The 21,548-nt window shown below is 43.6% G+C and overlaps 1 protein-coding gene across 1 annotated transcript; it reads left to right on the top strand.

Moving 5' to 3' along the window:
* The first annotated feature begins 14,966 nt into the window (after positions 1-14,966).
* Positions 14,967-21,283, top strand: LOC132296384 (uncharacterized). The gene is made up of 2 exons (XM_059794591.1): positions 14,967-15,089; positions 20,750-21,283. The coding sequence occupies exons 1-2, from the start codon at positions 14,967-14,969 to the stop codon at positions 21,281-21,283; spliced, it is 657 nt and encodes a 218-aa protein (XP_059650574.1).
* Positions 21,284-21,548: the final 265 nt, after the last annotated feature.

Genomic DNA, 21,548 nt, shown 5'->3' with positions numbered 1-21,548 from the left:
CATATATATATATATATGCACATGCTTAAATGTATTTTGTTGTATCTTAATGTGTTAATAATTACTTGGGAGATGTTGAACATGTTGAATGTTTAATTTTATGATGGAAAATTTTAAATGCCATGACATTGAATGTATGGAACATATATACATGCACATACCATTGGGTTTGCATGAAATGGGAGAAATTGTTCTTGAAATAAATATGGGGAATTTCAGGGAAGTGTTTTTGATAAAATGGTTTTATGCGAAACCCGGTCGCTGCGGGGTTACCAACGGGCCGGAGGTTAATATAGCCTAGAGGGGACTAGGGAGTCGCCCTAGTGTGGTTGAGCTAGCTAGGCCCCATAATGACGCCGTGGGGTTACCAAGGGTCAGGGACACTAGCCAATCCTCCTCTCGTGTCGTGGCGGGGTTACCAAAGGGCGGGCTGTATTAACGTTTGAAAGTGATGGTTTTGAGAATGAAAATGGGGAGTGTCATTGACATGCATTGCATTTCATTGCATTGCATTGCATTGGTTATAATTGGAATTGAATTGTATGTTGTATTTGATCCCCTACGTTGTATGATCCCTATCTCCCATTGGCCTATGCTTTGCTTGAATTCACAAGGACACAAGATTTGTGTCTTAAGTGTCACCTACTGAGTATATAGCTCACCCTACTATTTATACATTTTTTTCAGGTCTTGGAAAAGAACCGATGAACGACAACCCACCTCAAGCCTGAGCGATACTAGAAGCTCACTTTTGTGTCTTTTGTATATTTCCCATTATTTTTGCAAAGCACTAAAAGTATAAAGGTATATATGTATATTTTGCAAAACTTTGTCATGTAACCTTGTTGATGGATGGGAAGGATACTTTTAGTTAAAGTAATTATCGGTGTTATTTGATTGTGTATGATCATATACTGTTGCCGTGAATTCGGAAATTGAGCCATGATAGGTTAAAAATGAATTTAAACAGGGTATGGTAGGCCTATTTATAGGGGAGGTTATGCCGAATTTTTTGTAAAATTCTTGGCATCAGCTAGGGTCGTTACAAATTTGGTATCAGAGCAAAGGTTCGAAAACCTTTAGGACGACGGGTAGAGGTCTAAATAGAGTCGCATGGAATGTTGTTTGTGTTGCTTACTTGACTACTTGCTACGTGGTATCTTATTTAAATGAGCATGCTTAATTGCCTATGTGCTTACTTGCTTACTTGTTTATGTTAAAATGTTTCTTGCATAGTCTTGCATGCTAAGTGTTGTACGGTATTAATTCTTGTTGAGTCGTCCACAGTGGACCTTAGTGTCATGTTTCTGAATCATTTTCTCGTTTTATAGCACGATGTCACGGCGTGAGGAACCTAGAGAAGTTGGCCCTAGACCAACAAGGGGTGATGTTGGTGAGAGCTCCAGCTCCAATCCGGAGGAGCTAAATGATGAGAACATGCTTCTTAGGGACTTGATTCCCCCAAGAGCTGTTCCCCCAAGAAGAGATAATGTTGAAACACCCGTACCCGTAGAAGTGGGTGAAGGTTCTGTGGCACTGGAGTTTAATCGTTTGTTGCAAAATGTCGTGAGGGCAACGATTGTTGCTCAGCCACAGTTGGTACCACAACCTACAGTTCGAGTTGAGGAGACTCCAGCTCAGAAGCGTCTCAAGATCATTAAGGGGTTTTCTCAGCTGATGCCGGTTATGTTTGAGGGCGGTGCGGATCCAATGGTAGCCGATAACTACATGGATCAAGTCGAAACTCAGTTGACCTCAATGGATGTGACAGAGGATCACTTGAAGATCATCCTAGCAACTTACAAGTTTGCTATGGATGCCAAGGTTTGGTGGAAGTCGATCACCAACCAGTACAAGATTGAAGAGATGAGTTGGGACAGGTTCAAGGAACTGTTCTATGAAAAGTATTTTCCGCTTTCCAAAAGATGGGAGTTACAAGACCAGTTTCATAACCTTATTCAAGGGAACATGTCAGTGGCGGAGTATGAGAACAAGTTCACCTCACTCTCCCGTTTTGCTCCAGAAGTGGTGAAAGATGAAACTAACAAGACTCGGAAGTTTGTCTCGGGTCTTAATGATCGAATGAGGCCGTTGATCACGGCACAGTTTATTAAGGTTTACTCTGAAGCAGTGGAAAGGGCTTTGATGCTGGAGGCTGATAATAGAGAGAAGGATGCAAGAAGAGAGCAATTGAAGCAAAAGAGGGGTGCAGGGCCATCCTCAGAGGGATCTTCTTGGAAAAGGAACAGGGGCAGTCCATCTCAGTTTCAGGGGCAACAGTCTACAAGATCTGCTCCTACCACTCCTATGCCAGCTGGATCTGACAGGAGTGTAGTTGTTTGTTATCAGTGTCAGCAGCCCGGACATTACAAGTCCAGTTGTCCGATGAGATCGTCTTCAGTTTCGTCAGCTCCGAAGGCTTGTTATGGGTGTGGCCAGCAGGGTCACTTAATTCATAATTGTCCGAGTCAGAGAGCAGGCACCATTAGTGGCAGAGTGTCACAGCAGAGGCCGTCACAATCGGTTACAGTTCAGTCAGGTTTCAGACCACCACCACAGCCTACTATGTCTTCACAGGGTTCACGATCAGTTAGGAGGGATACTCCTACTATGTCAGTGCAGCAGTCAGGTGTTCAGGTTGGCAGTCCTCAGGCACATGTACCACAGGGACGTATTTTTGCACTGGCACAGATTGATGCATCTTCTGGACCGTCAGTCCTTCGAGGTATATTTCCAGTGTTTGGTTGTTGGGCCCGTGTTTTATTTGACTCTGGTGCATCTCATTCTTTCATTTCATCATCATTTGCACTTGCATCGGGGTTGAAAGTTAGTTTCTTGGAACGGGCGTTGAGTGTTGATACGCCAGTTGGGGTTTCAGTGTCGTTGAACCGAATTGTGCGGGAGTGTCCCATTGTGATAGTCGGGCGGACTTTCGTGTTTGACCTTATCCTCCAGGAGATGACTAGCTTTGATGTCATTCTCGGGATGGATTGGTTGGCTTCATTTCATGCCACGATCGACTGTTACAGAGGAAGGGTTACAGTTTGCACTCCCGAGGGAGACTGTTTCTTTTTCGTGGGAGATCAGAGTGATTCCCACATTTCATCATTTTATGGAGTTCGTAGACGAAGTCATGGTGATTATTTCTTAGCTAGTCTTCTAGCCGAAGAAGATGATGTCATGGGAGAAGTTTATCCGGCGATTGTTTGTGACTTCTTGGATGTTTTTCCAGAAGATTTGACAGAGTTGCCTCCACACCGAGAAGTGGAGTTCACTATTGATTTGATGCATGGTACCGTGCCGATTTCTATGGCACCGTATCGTATGGCACCAGTTGAACTGGAAGAATTGAAGAGGCAGTTTGATGATTTGAGGATGAAAGGTTTTATCCGACCGAGTGTGTCACCGTGGGGCGCACCGGTCTTGTTTGCTAAGAAGAAAGATGGTTCGTTGAGGTTGTGCATTGATTATCGGAAGTTGAATCATGCCACCATCAAGAACAAGTATCCTTTGCCAAGGATAGATGATTTATTTGATCAGTTGAGGGGAGCCAGTTGTTTCTCGAAGATTGACTTGAGGTCTGGCTATTATCAGTTGCGGGTTAGGGATGAGGATATCCCGAAGACAGCATTCCGTACACGGTATGGACACTATGAGTTCCTTATTATGCCTTTTGGCTTGACTAATGCGCCAGCAGCATTCATGGACTTGATGAACCGCGTCTTTCACGATTACTTGGACCAGTTTGTGGTAGTTTTCATGGATGACATTCTTGTGTACTCACGGACTCGGGAAGATCACGAGGTCCATTTGAGTATTGTTTTACAGATTTTGCGGGAACACCGATTGTATGCCAAATACGAGAAATGTGAGTTTTGGCTACAGGAGGTGAAGTTTTTGGGGCATGTTGTTTCAGAAGGTGGAGTATCAGTTGATCCATCAAAGGTTGAAGCAGTTTTGACTTGGGAGCGACCCAAGAATGTGTTTGAGATCCGCAGTTTTCTTGGTTTAGCGGGTTACTATCGGAGATTTGTGAAGGATTTCTCCCGTTTGGCAGCTCCTACGACCCGTTTGACCCGGAAAGGGGTCAAGTTTGTCTGGAATGAGGCCTATGAGTCATCTTTCCAGGAATTGAAGACAAGATTGACTACAGCTCCAGTGTTGGTGATACCTGAGCGAGGCTTGGGTTATGTGATCTATTGTGATGCTTCACGTGATGGGTTGGGATGTGTGTTGATGCAGGATGGTAGAGTAGTGGCTTATGGGTCTCGACAGTTGAAGACTCACGAGCTTAACTACCCTACTCATGATCTGGAGTTAGCGGCAGTTGTGTTTGCCTTGAAGTGTTGGAGACATTATTTGTATGGTGAGAGATTCGAGGTATTTTCAGATCACAAAAGTCTCAAGTACCTTTTCTCCCAAAAGGACTTGAACAATAGACAGAGACGATAGGTTGAGTACTTGGAAGATTACAACTTTGATTTGCAGTATCATCCGGGCAAGGCAAATGTTGTAGCTGATGCCTTAAGCCGAAAATCTCGTGGAACTTTAGCCAGTTTAGCTATTCGGAAGTGGAAGATGCTTGAAGATCTGGCAGAGATAGGATTACAGTGTTGTGATGATGATGGTTGCAGTGAGTCGGCATTCTTATTTAGTCTTGTGGCTCAGCCTACTCTTGTTGTACGAGTGATTGAGTCACAGAGATAGGACCCGGACTTAGATGCCATCCACGCTTTGATCTCTAGTGGTGAGACAGTGAAAGATTGGGCCTTGCATGCAGATGGGTGATAAGCGCCGAATAATGTATATTCAAGCGCCCTAAATTACATTAACAAAGTCCAGTTATTGATTATTTTATGTAGATTAACTCCAATTCTATGTTTTTATGCATTTTCAGGTTCATTGGCCAAAATGGAACAAGAATAAGGCCTTGTGGAATCTTGAGCAACAAAAGGTGCCAATGCTGAATTCTGGCAGCAGTAGAGCCTGGACTTTGCTTGCCATTTTGACCTTCCAAACTCGAGAACTGGACTTCCCTCATAACATGAAAGATTTAGAGCTCTGAATCAGCTTTCCAAATCTTCAAGTGGTTCATCATTCGGAGTTTGGAGCAGAGAGTTATGATCTTCACAACAGAGGTGCGCAGAACTGCCTAGCAGCACTGATGTACTTACTTTCTCCCCATTTTCGACCAACCAGACTTGAGATTTGGGTCTTCATCAAAACATGAAGTTTTTAAAGCACTGAATCAGCTCTCCAAAGCTTCAAACAGATCATCATTCGGAGTTCGGGGCACAAAGTTATAGCAGTTTTCCCAAAATAGGTCAGCACTGAGCAAGAGGAGCATGTTGCACATTGCACTAAGTTAGAGTGCTCGAAGTCACCAAGCGTGTGCTCGAAAATCAGGCAGAATGCCCTTCGGAAATGGCTCATTTCAGCCCACTTGCACATTGGTTTCCTCAATGCCATCTTCCTTCTTTATGAAGTGGTTGGAGGTGTTCCTTGGAGGAGAGAGGGTATTGTTGGAGCATAAAAGGCTACCCAAAGGCCACATATATGATTAAGCTTTATCTTGAGCAAGAGAAAGGAGAGAGAAGAGAGCAAGGAGAAGGGTGTTCTTGAGTGCTACAGTAGGAGCTCGAAAATGGAGATGAGGATGATGCTTCTTCCTTCTTCTAGCTCACCAATGGGTAACTAAACCTCATCTAGGGAGGTGATGAAACCCCTCCCTTGTAAGCATGTGTTAGTATAGTTTATTTTTGGGGATTACATTGTATTTTTGATAGTCTTTCCATGGTCAAGAGCCTCATTTTTGTTGTAATGAATGTTGAATGTTTTAAATGATTATTGTGAGTTATTCATCTTGTCTTGGATGGTTGCTTTTCTTAATCATATTGCTTGCACTTCCATGGTGACAATGGAAGTTAGATCATGGAATGGTTTTAATGGCATGGAGTTGGAGAACCTAGATAGTTCATGGCTTAGGGTTTCCCTTTGATGGGCTATACTTGATTCTTAGCTTTATGTGCATTCACCATTTAAATTAGGGCTTGATAATCCTTGGCTTAGTAAGCATGTTCTAAGCTACATTTTAGTTTAGGTAGTTGATCATGTGAACCTTTGATGGTTTATTCTTGCCTTTCTAATTAAATGAACTTCTTAAGGATATTATAGCAACCTAGTATTGTTATGTATCATGACTATCATATATGTTGTTTTCCCCTTAAATTAATCTTAACCTAGCATGTGTATAGGGATGGAGGTGGATTCATTTCCCTAGCCTTCTTTACTTGTACTTCACTCCCTTGAATTCTTGCAATTTATTGTTTTATGCACTTTTAATTTCCTAGTTTAATGACAAACAAAACAAACCCTCTATGAACACCCCTTATCACTCTAAAATGACTCTAGACACTTAGGTTGCCATAGATTAGCGCAGTCCCAGTGGTTCGACTTACCCGACCAATAGCCCTATTTTACAATGATTCGTGCTATTGCGAAGGTTGATATTAGTTGATCAACCGATCAATTTTTGGCGCCGTTGCCGGGGACTGCAAACGGTTTAGCAACCGAAGTTTCTAGGGTTAAATTTAGTTTGATTGTGAATATTGTGTCTTGTGAATATTCCTTGTGTGTTTTGACCACTTTTGTGTTTTAAGTGTTGTAAGATTCTAGGGACTCGAAGCTCGCCGTGGGAATGCTAGCAAATTGTAAGTCTAGAGGACCCCAGGTAAGTCTCGTGACTTCTAGTTTCGAGTTGTGAATATTGTGCATGTGTTAAATTTAGTTTTAGTTTAGTTGTGAAGCCCTTGTTGAGGCTCTTATCCTGTTTAAATTTTGTGTTAAAGCATCGGTCCTTGTCGTGGCCATTTACATTTTCCGTCTTGATAATTGAGGAGAAAGGGAACATCGTATGTGGAGTTGTGGTTGATGAATTGCTTTGTTGAGTATATGCTTTATTGTTGATGTTCGGTCGTAGGTCACTTTCCTTACCCACAATCGATTCGCCCATTGATATCAATTCTCTTGAAAGAACTCTTAGACGGAACCTTAGGGAACCCACTCTTACAAGGGACCTTGAAACTGAATTCAATATAATGGGGGATAACGTAGGAAATCCGGGGAATGAAAGGGCTGAAATTCCTAATATCGAGCCAATGACTCTTAGAGATCATTTCATCCCTACCACCTATGCTTCTCCATCTTGCATAGTGATGCCAAACATCGATGCAGCTCAATATGAGATCAAGTCTAGTACCATTCAAATGCTTCCATCATTTCATGGCTTTGATAATGAAGATCCATACAAGCATCTTGATGAGTTCCTTGAAATCTGTTCAACCATCCGGTTGAGAGGTTTTCCGGACAATGCACTTCATCTCCATCTCTTCCCATTCTCCCTAAAGGATAAGGCAAAATATTGGTTGAACTCCCTCGCTCCCAACTCTATTACTTCTTGGGCTCAATTGCAACAAGAATTTCTTAAGAAGTATTATCCGGTGAGTAAAACCAACCAAATGAGGCGTTCCATTCTAAGCTTTTCTCAAGTTGATGGAGAACAACTCCACGAGACTTGGGAAAGGTTACAAGATCTTCTTCGGAAGTGTCCTCATCATTTGATCCCAAAATGGCAATTAGTGCAAGCTTTCTATGCCGGCTTGACCGAAACCCATAGATTCATGGTTGATTCTTCTTGTGGTGGGATGTTCATGTCTAAGAATGCGGATGAGGCTTGGACCTTACTTGAGAATTTGAGTGAAAATTCACTTCAACACAATTCTCGTAGGGCTCCGACCGCAACCACTCCAAACAACACCAACCCTTGTCAACCAAAGTCAATAAGGAAGGAATCATCTCAAGTGGATGCCATCGCTCATAAATTCTATCAATTGATGGCACCACATCTTCCTCCTTCATTGTCTCAAAATTCGGCAAGTTCAGTTTGTGCTTCATGTACTAGTCCATTCCATCTCTCGGAAGATTGCCCCACATCGGAGCAATTTCCTAGTCCCAACCAAGAGCAAGCTAATGCCATGTTCTCGCAGCCCGGGAACAATCCATATTCCAACACCTACAATCCGGGTTGGCGTGATCATCCGAATTTCTCATGGCGGCAACAAGCCCCACAGAATTCCCAATTCCAAAACCAAGGGCGGCAAAATCAGCCCTCTTCTCAATATCAAGGTAGACCTTTCCAAGCCTCTTCAAGCTACCGTCCTCCTTACAATCCAAATGTCTCCAATCAACCTCCTGTGTGTCCAACTGACGAGATAGTAGCTGCAAACAAGCAAATGATGGAATCATTAAATAAGCAAATAATGGATGCCAACAAGCAACTCTTGACATCCTTGCAGCCTACTCTCCAAATGGTTCACTCTCATACTCAATCCATAGCTAATCTCGAAAATCAAGTGGGCCAAATAGCTAACTCGGTGAATCAATTGCTTCAAAAGGACAAGGGCAAGCTTCCCTCTCAACCATTTGAAAATCCTAGAGGAATGCATGTGATTGACGAAACCCCTCCTCCGAGTGGGCCGACTCATGAACAAGTTCAAGCTATCACCACCCTTCGGAGTGGTAGAGTGGTGGACAACAAGGTCGATGGAGACAAAAGTGAAGAAGTTTCGCCGTTGAAAAATCCAAATTCAAGCTCTTCTAATCCAAATTCTTGTCCCAATACCATTCACGGATATCCCACACATGTCTCCCCAAATGTGGAAACTACTTATGAGCCAAAAGCTCCGTTTCCTCAACGTCTTCAAGAGTCGACACACTTTGGGAACAAGAATTGTAAAATTCAAGACATGTGGGAAGTCTTCAAGCAAGTGAAGATTAACTTGCCCCTGTTGGATGCTATCAAGCAAATCCCCCCCTATGCAAAATTTCTCAAAGATTTGTGCACTCAAAAGCGCACTTCTAAAAATCATTTGCCAAAAAAAGTGAGGTTGACTGAAAATGTTAGTGCTATTATTCAGCACAGCACTCCCCCGAAGTATAAGGATCCGGGTGCCCCCATAATCTCGTGCGTCATTGGTGACAGCAAAATCGAGAGGGCCCTCCTTGACTTAGGAGCTAGTGTGAATTTAATTCCATACTCTGTCTACCTACAACTTGGTTTGGGCGATCTTAAGCCGACTTCCGTGGTTTTGCAACTTGCCGATAGATCGGTCAAGCATCCACGAGGTATTCTTGAGGACGTCATCATCAAAGTGGACAAATTCTACTTCCCGGTAGATTTTGTGGTTCTTGATACGGAACCAGTCCATGACCCAAAAAAGCACATTCCCGTGATCCTTGGTAGACCATTTTTAGCTACGGCTAATGCATCAATTAATTGCCAAACCGGGGTGATGGACATTGCTTTTGGAAACATGCAAGTCAAACTCCACATCTTTCATGCAACTCAACATCCCTCCAATGAGGATGATTGTTTTCTTGTGGATGTCATTGATGAAGTGGTCGAAGAATCTCTCCCCTTCATCCTAAGCAAAGATCCCCTTGAAACTTGCATGTCTCATTTTGACTTCTCAAACTTTGATGTTGATCAAGCCATTCAAGAAGTCAATTCCTTGCTTGATATTAATGCTATCATGGATGTACCTCCTTGGAAAATTCCAAAAGAACCACTTCCCCAACTTTCCACCACTCCTCCGGTCCCATCATTGTTATCTCCGCCACAACTTGAGCTTAAGCCGCTCCCGGCCCATCTCAAGTATGTGTTCCTTGGTCCAAAGCAAACCCTTCCGGTCATTATTGCCTCGGACCTTCAAAAAGACCAAGAGACCAACCTTTTAGCGGTGCTCCAAGAGCATAAAGAAGCTATTGGTTGGACAGTGGCAGATTTGAAAGGAATTGACCCCTCCATTTGTATGCACCGCATTCATATGGAGGATGACGCAAAGCCTACTAGAGAGGTCCAGCGCCGGTTAAATCCAAACATGAAGGAAGTGGTCATGAAAGAGGTGATCAAATTGCTAGATGCGGGAATCATCTATCCTATCTCTGATAGCAAGTGGGTGAGCCCCACACAAGTTGTCCCCAAGAAATCCGGGCTCACCGTTGTTGAAAATTCAGCGGGCGAGCTCGTGCCACAACGAACCACCACCGGGTGGCGTGTGTGCATTGACTATCGTAAACTCAACTCATCAACTAGGAAGGATCATTTCCCACTCCCATTTATTGATCAAATCCTAGAAAGGTTAGCCGGACAAAGCTTCTATTGTTTTCTTGATGGTTATTCCGGCTATAACCAAGTGGCCATCGCCCCCCAAGATCAAGAGAAAACAACATTCACATGTCCCTTTGGTACTTTTGCCTATCGACGCATGCCTTTTGGTCTATGCAATGCACCGGCAACGTTCCAAAGGTGCATGATGTCCATATTCTCCGATATGGTTGAAAGGTTCTTGGAAGTTTTCATGGATGACTGTTCCGTATTTGGCTCCTCCTTTGACTCGTGTCTCAAAAATTTATCTCTTGTGCTCCAAAGATGCAAAGAGACGAATCTCATTCTAAGTTAGGAGAAAAGCCACTTTATGGTCCAAGAAGGCATTATTTTAGGACATGTCATTTCTAAGCGGGGAATCGAGGTAGACAAGGCAAAAGTTGAGTTAATCTCTAATCTTCCTCCTCCGAATTCCGTCCGTCAAATCCGTTCTTTTCTTGGCCATGCCGGATTCTATCGTCGCTTCATCAAAGATTTTAGCAAAATCTCACGGCCCTTGTGTAATCTCTTAGCCAAGGATGTTCCGTTCAATTTTGATGACGCTTGCATGGAAGCTTTCATCAAACTTCGCATTCTCCTCTCCTCTGCCCCGATCATGAAACCCCCTAATTGGTCTCTTCCCTTTGAGATCATGTGTGATGCATCCGATTATGCATTAGGGGCGGTTTTGGGCCAACGTGTGGATAAACTTCCGCATGTCATTTATTATGCTAGCAAAACTCTCTGCGATGCCCAATTGAACTACACCACCACTGAAAAAGAATTGCTAGCTGTGGTGTACGCCTTGGATAAATTTCGCTCCTATCTTCTTGGCTCCAAGGTCATCGTCTTTTCAGATCATGCCGCTCTTAGGCATTTGTTAGCGAAAAAAGAGACAAAACCCCGCTTAATTCGATGGATCCTCTTACTTCAAGAGTTTGACATTGACATCCGGGATAAAAAAGGGACCGACAATGTTGTCGCCGATCATCTCTCTCGCTTACTTATTGAGAAATCTTCAGAATTTGCAGCCATCCGTGATTCCTTTCCGGATGAGCAACTTCTTCAAGTTTCACATTCTACTCTTCCGTGGTTTGCGGATATTGTCAATTATCTTGCGGTTGGCAAAATTCCAGCTCATTGGTCCAAACAAGAGAGGGACCGGTTTTTCTCCCAAGTCAAGCATTTCTTTTGGGAAGATCCGGAATTATTCAAGTATTGCCCGGACCAAATCATCCGGCGATGTATTCCTGAAACCGAGGCCACAAGCATTTTAAATTTTTGCCATACTCTTGCTTGTGGAGGCCATTTCAGTGCCAAAAAGACCGCTAACAAAATCCTTCAAAGCGGATTCTTTTGGCCTACCTTGTTCCGGGATGCATACAATTTTTGCAAATCGTGTGAACGATGTCAAAAACTTGGATCCATGTCCCGAAGAGACATGATGCCCCTCACCAACATTTTAATTGTTGAAATTTTTGATGTGTGGGGGATTGACTTCATGGGACCATTTCCATCTTCTTATGGCTATGAGTACATCCTTGTAGCGGTGGATTATGTGTCTAAATGGGTTGAAGCCGCGGCTACCAAAACCAATGATCATAAAGTCGTGATCCATTTCATTCAATCTCACATCTTTAGTCGTTTTGGTACACCCCGAGCAATCATTAGTGATGGCGGATCTCATTTCCGAAATCGTTATCTCAAATCCGTCCTTGCTAAGTATTCAGTCATTCATAAGGTTGCTACACCTTACCACCCTCAAACGAGTGGTCAAGTAGAGATTTCTAACCGGGAGATTAAGCACATTTTAGAAAAAACGGTTAGACCGGACCGCAAAGATTGGTCATTACGGCTAAACGATGCACTTTGGGCTTACCGGACAGCTTATAAGACACCCATTGGCATGTCACCATATCGACCCGTCTTTGGCAAAGCATGTCATCTCCCGGTAGAATTAGAGCACCGTGCTTATTGGGCCGTAAAAAGGTTCAATTTTGATCTCAAACAAGCCGGCTCTAATCGTGCGTTGCAATTAAATGAACTTGAGGAATTGCGTAATGACGCGTATGAAAATGCAAAAATTTACAAGGCAAAGACTAAAGCTTTCCATGACAAACACATCGTCAAAAAGTCTTTTGCCCCGGGACAAAAGGTCTGGCTTTTCAATTCCCGCTTGAAACTCTTTCCCGGTAAACTCCGGTCAAGATGGGATGGTCCATACATTGTCACTACCGTCTTTCCTCATGGAGCAATCGAACTTCATGATCCTGCAAGTGGATCACTCTTCAAGGTAAATGGCCAAAGGCTTAAGCCTTGCATTGACAGCACAATTCTAACCCGAAAAGTTGAGGAAGTCCCCTTGACGGACCCCATTTATGAGGAGTAGTGCCTGCTCTAGCTTGGTCTAGCTATCGACATTAAATTTAGCAAAGCAAGGGAAGCAATTCTTTTAATTTCCAAGCTTCCTTCTTTTTGAAATTGCTCGTGCCTTGCAAAATTTTCTGGGAAATGGTTTAGAAAAGCCAAAAATTTGATTTTTCTTAGACCTTCTCAACTCTAATTTTCATTCCCGGAAATTTCCATCGCTTCCTAGCAATTTCATCGGATCTTGGGAATGCTACTCATGTGCATAATGTCTCATTTGTAATACATTCTTGAAAATTTTCGCAAAATCATCCATGCATTGAAATTCTTGCACTGTTTAAAATTTTTTTTTTCCATGCATTTGCAATGTTTGAAAATTTTTCAAAATTCCCCATGCATTGTCCCATGCAAAATTTCAATTTCTTTCCATGCATGCAAAGCTTCAAAAATCCATCCATGCATTAGATTGGAATAATGTGCAACGTTTTAAAATTTTCCATGCATGGCTTGAATTGAAGCTGCTGCTTGCAATGATTTTTCGATGCATGGGGATGACATGAAAAATTTTCCATGCATGGGAATGGCATGCCAAATTTAAAAATTTTTACATCCATGCATTGGAATGGAATGAATTTGCAAAGTTCAAAATTCATCCATACATTGGAAATGTGTTACATTTTGAAAAAAAAAAAAAAAAAAAAAAAAAAAAAAAAAAAAAAAAAAAAAAATTTCCAATTATCTTCATGCATTAGCAAGATGTTGCAAAGTTTGACACATTTGTTTCAGCACTTGCATCCATTCAAAATGCTCACTGGGCCAAGATTCTAGTGCTCGAATGATCTAATCAAAATTCCATGAGCTACTACCCATTTTGGAGCACTCTAAATTCTATTTTGATTGCTCCAGATGTCTTCACCATCAATCCCAAGCTCACTGCCCATTTTTGGAGCACTCTAGCTTCCAATTTGAGTGCTCCAAATTCTTCCACCCATACTGCCGAACCTACTGCCCTCATTTCGAGCACTCTCAATTCTGGTATGAGTGCTCGAATTCCATGCCCCAGCCAACCCTCACTCTCTGCCACAATATCGAGCACTCGAAAAGGCCATTTCGAGTGCTCCAACTCCCATCCTCGCAGCCAACTCCCCATCCACACACCAAACCCACCTCCCTCACCACCCAGCTCACCACACTGCATGCATGCATGCACGCCCATGCATGCATGCCAAACCTCCAAACTTCTCATCACTCCACCTCCTATCAACCCTCCTCCCATGCATGCATGAACGCCCATGCATGCATGCAAACCCTCAACTCTCTCTCACCACCCAAACTCCACCTTCTCTCTCTCAACCTCCCAATCCACTCACTCATCTCCATGCAGTCGGCAACTCGAGCCCAACACACCATCACCACCTTACCCTTCCCACGCTACAACCCACCCACAATCCATGCAAGCCACCCTGCATGCCCCTCTCGGCAACATCATCCAATCACCCCAACTCACTCAATCCCGAGCCCAGCAAACAACCTCACAAAAACTTCAAACCATTCAACCTCACACCATGCACACCAACCTTCCTCTCTCTCTCTTCCCAAACCAAACCATACATCACCACCCTGCATGCATGCATGCACGTCCATGCATGCATGCCACCCCTCACACCCTCACTACTCTCGGCTTCCTCACAAAACACCATTTCCTCCCCAACAACAACCCCATTTCCTGCAACCTACCCAAACCATCCCTCTCAAACCCACATTCTCTCTCTCTCGGCAACACAACAACAACCCACCATCCAACACCATGCAACACTACCACCTCTCGGCCTCCAACCCTCATCCCTCCCCAACCATGCCAAACACCACCCTCACCACCCCTCTCACCTCATCACCCCTCCAACACCATCAACCTTCCTGCATCCACATGCATGCACGCCCATGCATGCATGCCAAACCTCACCCCCTCACACCACCCAGCTCTCGGCACCCCTCACCCTTCCCTGCAACCCACTGCTCAAATTTCGAGCACTCGAAGACCAAGCTTCGAGTGCTCGAACTCCTCCTGCCCACACCCTATGCCAAACCCAACTCTCTGCCCCCATTTCGAGCACTCGAAGTGGGCCTTCGAGTGCTTGAACCAAGCTCTCTTTTCTCTCTTTTAAAACCCATTCTCTCCCTCGCAGCTCCATCTCCCTCTCAACCCACAAAACCACCACCAACCCCTCTTCCACCTCACAACCAACCTTCCTATCTCTCGGCTCCTCCCTTTCCCCACACCAACCAACCAACCTCCCCACTCCACCTCCCTCTCAACCCATCAAACTCCCACACCCTCACCCCCTCACACCACCTTTCTCTCGGCACACCACCCACCAACCCCTCCATGCACCAAATGCATGCCACCACCTCCTCTCTCTACCCACAACACCTAATCCATCTCTCATCCACCACCAGCCCACCCACATTGCCACCACCCCTACATCTCTGCAGTTCCCCTTTCATATTCTGTCCCAAGGTATGTGAGCTTCCTTTTTTTTTTCTCCTTTCCTTGTCTTTATTTCATCATAAGGAGGATGGGATTGCATGTCGGTGATTTTGTTGATGCTTGGGTTGCTTGTTGTTGATGTTGCTCTATGCTAGAGCTTGTTATCTTGCCAAATTTTTTGGGTTTGCTCCTCCATCCCACTCACTTCCATCTTCTCCTTTTTGTGGTGCACGCCAGGTGTTCGCTGAAATTCCTCAACCAAGTCCACCTCTCTAAATGTCTCGTGTCGGTCCTTCTCGCCCTCCTCGACCCTCTTCAGGTGCCCGTGCTGTCACTCGTGAGCGACCACGTGATCCTTGGGATCGCAAACAACTCAACTACGAACTCTCATTTCCGCTCACGGATGCCTTTGACATTCTACCCACAACTTCGTGGGCTATCGCCGAATTGACTAACCGGCGTCTGCAACACATTTGCGCACCCCTTGCCAGGGTTGCCTACCCCCGTGTAGTGCGCCTCTTCTACCAGAATCTCCAGTGCCCTGAAGAGCCACCCATTTCTCTCACTACATCCATTGATGGCACCGCCTATGCTTTCACTATGACCGACATCATTCAGGTTTCTGGTTGCCCCATTGAGTGCCCCGATGACATTGTCAATCGTGAGAATCTCCCTTTATATGAGGAGCCGGTTACATTAACTGTGGCGCAGATTGCCGCTGCCATTTGCCCTATTGACGATCCTACTCGGCCCCGGTCTTTTATCCGCAAGACCAATCTTCCGGAACGCCTATGGTTCATTGACACTGTCTTCAAGCACAATGTTTGCCCTTTGGTGCACAGCACTGAGCGTCGGGGCCTCTTTCTGCAAGCCTTATATGCCATGGACCAAGGCCAATGGTTCTCCATCCCAGAGCTCATTTGGTCCACCTTTATGAAGTTTTGGCATGATGCTCATAATGCACGGGCTCCGCGAGTTGAAAATCGGAAATTGCCTTTGCCGTTTTTCATCACTCGACTCCTTCAGCACAAGGGTTTCGTTGTTCCTCCCCACGAACCAAAAGGCGACAAAATTAAAATTTTTACCCAGCGCCGGTGGATCAATGTTCTGAGCCATTCTAGTACCCCTCCGCCTCCGGCCCCCCTGTTCATCCACGCTCCACCTCCTCCTCCTTCTGAGGCAGTTTCCACCGCCGCAGCCACTGCGCGGGTAGAGCCTTCGGTCGACTCTCACCAGGACCAGGCTTTCATCCGGGCTTCCATTGCCGGTATTCATGCGCGACTCGATCGTTTTGAGCATTCTTTGTCCGCTTGCACTCAGGCTCTGTGTGAGTCTTCTTCACGTGCTGAAGAAGCTCGTCGTCTTGCTGCTGAAGATCGCCGTGTTGCTGCTGAGGACCGTCGTTTGGCTTCCGCTGAACGGCGTAAGACTCAATCTCTCCTCCATTCCGTCCTCGCCCGTTTACCTTCTGGCCAGTAGCTTGTTGCGCGTGTGGACCTTCTCTTTTGTTTCCTCTGTAACTATTTCTCTTGTATATTTTGTTTTCCTTTTACACTGTAAGAATTTGCTATGTATAGGTTGCTCTGGTCGACATGATCCCTGTACAGCTCTTTTTGTCATCATGTAAACTCTTTTTGCAATGCAAATTCTTTATGTTCTGTTAACTTTCGATACATTCGTTTTCTGTCTTTATGCTTGTGCTATTAATGCTGTTTGTGGTTGTTTCTTTTGGTTCTTCATGTTGCTTTCCAGGTTGCGCAGTCCAGTTCAAGTTTGGGGGGTTTTTGTCTCAAAATGCCGTTCCCTCCCCCTGGGTATTGTTGTTCCTTTTATACTCGTTGTCATTTTTGTCTCTCACTTGCATCCATGTCCACATTGAGGACACTGTGTCGTTTAAGTTTGGGGGTGCATCAAGCATTCTTGGCATATTTTTGGTTCCATAATTTTTGCTAAGCAATGATAGTATAACTTGACACTTGTCGGAGATGAAACATATGTTTAATACCTTGTGTATAGAAGCAATTGAAAATTTTGAAAATAAAGAAAAATTTGAGTTGAAATGATCATGTAAATACAATGTAGTCTGTATAAATGCCTCAATTAGATTCTTGCTGGATTTACACTCTTATAAGTTTCACAATGCACAGATGCACATTGGAAACTTAACTGTGAGGCATGCAACTTGATTGACCTTGACCTTGGCCTAGTTAATCTGATTTGATGAACCTGATAGATGGATACCTTTGGCATGTATCTATTCAAAAAAAAAAAAAAAAAAAAAAAAAAAAAAAAAAAAAAAAAAAAAAATGACCAGTTGACGTTCGTAGCCTTTCCAACTCGAGCTATTAAGCCCTAGGAGTGTCTCTACACTTAGCACCCTAAAGCCATCTGGTTTGGGAGTTGTTGGCCTAACGCTTGCTACAAGGGTTGGTTAGAAAGCTTAAGGGACTTAAACATTGCACGGTCATTCAAAAAAAAAATTTAATTAAACTAGTAATAAACATGGTTCGTTGGAGTTCGTAGCCTTTCCAACTTGAGCTATTAAGCCCTATGGAGTGTCTCTACACTTAGCACCCTAAAGCCATCTGGTTTGGGAGTTGTTGGCCTAACGCTTGCTACAAGGGTTGGTTAGAAAGCTTAAGGGACTTCAGCATTGCACAACCATTCTATGTTTCGCTTATGTGTTGAAATAAATTGTTAACAAGCAACAAAAGTTGTCTTGAAAATAAAATCATGCCTTAGGGACTTCATGTAAAAGGGAATTCATTGACTTGAAAACTTGTGCCTTGGAATTGGAAAAGAAAGTAAAAGCCGCATGTTGAGAATCCAATTCACTTTCACTGAAGCTAGAGTTGATTTCTATTCAAGAGATGATAATTGAGTTATTTATATAGACTTTGATGTTGATGCATGTATGTAGAAAAGTATTTAGCCAATTTTTGTATCAATGCTTCATATATGCAAGGTAGTTTTCCCAATGACCCCATCTCCAGTTTTTGTCTGTTTCAAGTTGTATTTGAGCTATGTTTCTATCTCATTTTACCATGGAGGATATTTTTGTAGTAGCATGCCCATGGTTGTCTTTTCTTTATGTTTTTCATTGTAGTTTTGCTAAGGGACTAGCAAAATGTAAGTTTGGGGGTGTGATAAGCGCCGAATAATGTATATTCAAGCGCCCTAAATTACATTAACAAAGTCCAGTTATTGATTATTTTATGTAGATTAACTCCAATTCTATGTTTTTATGCATTTTCAGGTTCATTGGCCAAAATGGAACAAGAATAAGGCCTTGTGGAATCTTGAGCAACAAAAGGTGCCAATGCTGAATTCTGGCAGCAGTAGAGCCTGGACTTTGCTTGCCATTTTGACCTTCCAAACTCGAGAACTGGACTTCCCTCATAACATGAAAGATTTAGAGCTCTGAATCAGCTTTCCAAATCTTCAAGTGGTTCATCATTCGGAGTTCGGAGCAGAGAGTTATGATCTTCACAACAGAGGTGCGCAGAACTGCCTAGCAGCACTGATGTACTTCCTTTCTCCCCATTTTCGACCAACCAGACTTGAGATTTGGGTCTTCATCAAAACATGAAGTTTTTAAAGCACTGAATCAGCTCTCCAAAGCTTCAAACAGATCGTCATTCGGAGTTCGGGGCACAAAGTTATAGCAGTTTTCCCAAAATAGGTCAGCACTGAGCAAGAGGAGCATGTTGCACATTGCACTAAGTTAGAGTGCTCGAAGTCACCAAGCGTGTGCTCGAAAATCAGGCAGAATGCCCTTCGGAAATGGCTCATTTCAGCCCACTTGCACATTGGTTTCCTCAATGCCATCTTCCTTCTTTATGAAGTGGTTGGAGGTGTTCCTTGGAGGAGAGAGGGTATTGTTGGAGCATAAAAGGCTACCCAAAGGCCACATATATGATTAAGCTTTATCTTGAGCAAGAGAAAGGAGAGAGAAGAGAGCAAGGAGAAGGGTGTTCTTGAGTGCTACAGTAAGAGCTCGAAAATGGAGATGAGGATGATGCTTCTTCCTTCTTCTAGCTCACCAATGGGTAACTAAACCTCATCTAGGGAGGTGATGAAACCCCTCCCTTGTAAGCATGTGTTAGTATAGTTTATTTTTGGGGATTACATTGTATTTTTGATAGTCTTTCCATGGTCAAGAGCCTCATTTTTGTTGTAATGAATGTTGAATGTTTTAAATGATTATTGTGAGTTATTCATCTTGTCTTGGATGGTTGCTTTTCTTAATCATATTGCTTGCACTTCCATGGTGACAATGGAAGTTAGATCATGGAATGGTTTTAATGGCATGGAGTTGGAGAACCTAGATAGTTCATGGCTTAGGGTTTCCCTTTGATGGGCTATACTTGATTCTTAGCTTTATGTGCATTCACCATTTAAATTAGGGCTTGATAATCCTTGGCTTAGTAAGCATGTTCTAAGCTACATTTTAGTTTAGGTAGTTGATCATGTGAACCTTTGATGGTTTATTCTTGCCTTTCTAATTAAATGAACTTCTTAAGGATATTATAGCAACCTAGTATTGTTATGTATCATGACTATCATATATGTTGTTTTCCCCTTAAATTAATCTTAACCTAGCATGTGTATAGGGATGGAGGTGGATTCATTTCCCTAGCCTTCTTTACTTGTACTTCACTCCCTTGAATTCTTGCAATTTATTGTTTTATGCACTTTTAATTTCCTAGTTTAATGACAAACAAAACAAACCCTCTATGAACACCCCTTATCACTCTAAAATGACTCTAGACACTTAGGTTGCCATAGATTAGCGCAGTCCCAGTGGTTCGACTTACCCGACCAATAGCCCTATTTTACAATGATTCATGCTATTGCGAAGGTTGATGTTAGTTGATCAACCGATCAATGGGGGTCTACGGTTCAGGGGTCTACGGTTCAGGAGTTTGTTGGTGGTTCCCACAGTTTGTCGTGAGGATGTCCTACGGGAGTTTCACACTTCCCATTTTGCAGTTCATCCAGGTGGTACTAAAATGTATCACAATTTGAGACGTCAGTATTGGTGGAGCGGGATGAAGAATGATGTTGCACAGTTTGTGGCTAGATGCCTTACCTGTCAGCAGGTGAAGGCCGAGCATCAGAGGCCAGTAGGTTTGTTGCAACCATTACCTGTAGCGCAATGGAAATGGGAGCATATTGCTATGGATTTTGTGACAGGTCTTCCAAGGTCACGAAGGGGCAATGAGTCCGTATGGGTCATCATTGACAGATTGACCAAGACGGCTCACTTTTTGCCTATTAAGGCAACAGATGATGCATTGAAGCTTGGTGTTCTTTATGTGAAGGAGATTGTAAGGTTGCACGGAGTTCCTGTAACTATTGTGTCAGATAGGGATGCTAAGTTCACTTCGAAGTTCTGGGAAGGACTTCAAGTAGCGTTGCATCTTAGTACAGCATTCCATCCACAGACGGACGGTCAGTCAGAGCGTGCTATCTAGATTTTGGAGGATATGCTTTGGGCATGTGTACTTGATTTGGGAGGTAGTTGGGAGGATCACCTTCCACTTATTGAGTTTGCCTACAACAACAGTTATCAGGCGAGCATCCAGATGGCTCCATTTGAGGCGTTGTATGGTAGACCTTGTAAGTCTCCTGTTTGTTGGACTGAGGTAGGTGAGACAGCCGCCTTAGGACCCGACATTGTACTCGAGACTACTAAGAAGATTAAGTTGATAAGACAGAGGTTACTTACAGCTCAGAGCCGACAGAAGAGCTATGCGGATAAGCGGAGACGACCGTTATCCTTTGAGGTGGGAGACCACGTTTTTCTACGGGTTTCTCCACGGAAGGGATTGATGAGATTCGGAAAAAGTGGCAAGTTGTCGCCACGATTTATTGGACCGTTTAAGATTTTGGACCAAGTAGGAGAGGTTGCCTACAGGCTTGCTTTGCCACCACAGTTGGATAGGGTCCACAATTTTTTTCATGTATCGATGTTACGGAAGTACGAACCGGATCCATCTCACATTTTGAGTTGGGTAGATGTGGACATTGATGAGGATGTTTCCTACGAGGAAGGACCAGTTCAGATTCTTGACACACAACAGAAGGTGTTGAGGAACAAGACGATACCAATGGTGAAAGTCCTTTGGAGACACCACGAAGTCAAGGAGGCTACTTGGGAGCTCGAACAGGAGGTTCGATCTAAGTACCCAGCGCTGTTTTCTTCTCCAGGTATGTCTTGATTTCGGAGACGAAATCTTTTTTAAAGTTGGGGAGAATGTAAAGTTTTTGACTTTTCAATTGTGGGACCCACCACCCACTCAAACATATGGTTTAGAGACTTTTTTTTTATGCTCATTCTCTCTCCCCGCTGAATCCTCTCTCTCGGCCAGTGCTCTATCTCTCTGCCTTTTTCTTTTTCTTTTTCCTTTGCAACTTGAATCTTTGATTAATTCATCATCTCTTGGTAGATTTGGGTGCCGTTTGAGGCAAAACGAAGCTTGTGTC

This window comes from Cornus florida, unplaced genomic scaffold (assembly GCF_030987335.1).
Source record: "Cornus florida cultivar Cherokee Brave unplaced genomic scaffold, ASM3098733v1 CherokeeBrave_3.0.0_Hap2_Chr02, whole genome shotgun sequence".
NCBI lineage: Eukaryota > Viridiplantae > Streptophyta > Magnoliopsida > Cornales > Cornaceae > Cornus > Cornus florida.
The sequence above is the reverse complement of the archived record's forward strand: the minus strand, read 5'-3'. Positions and strand labels throughout refer to the sequence as shown.

Bases quoted from the DNA above. Each gene is read 5' to 3' on its own strand.
- LOC132296384 (XM_059794591.1), top strand. From the start codon at position 14,967: ATGCATGCCACCACCTCCTCTCTCTACCCACAACACCTAATCCATCTC. The intron at 15,090-20,749 runs GTATGTGAGCTT...ATTGTACTCGAG, and splicing joins CTTTCATATTCTGTCCCAAG to ACTACTAAGAAGATTAAGTT.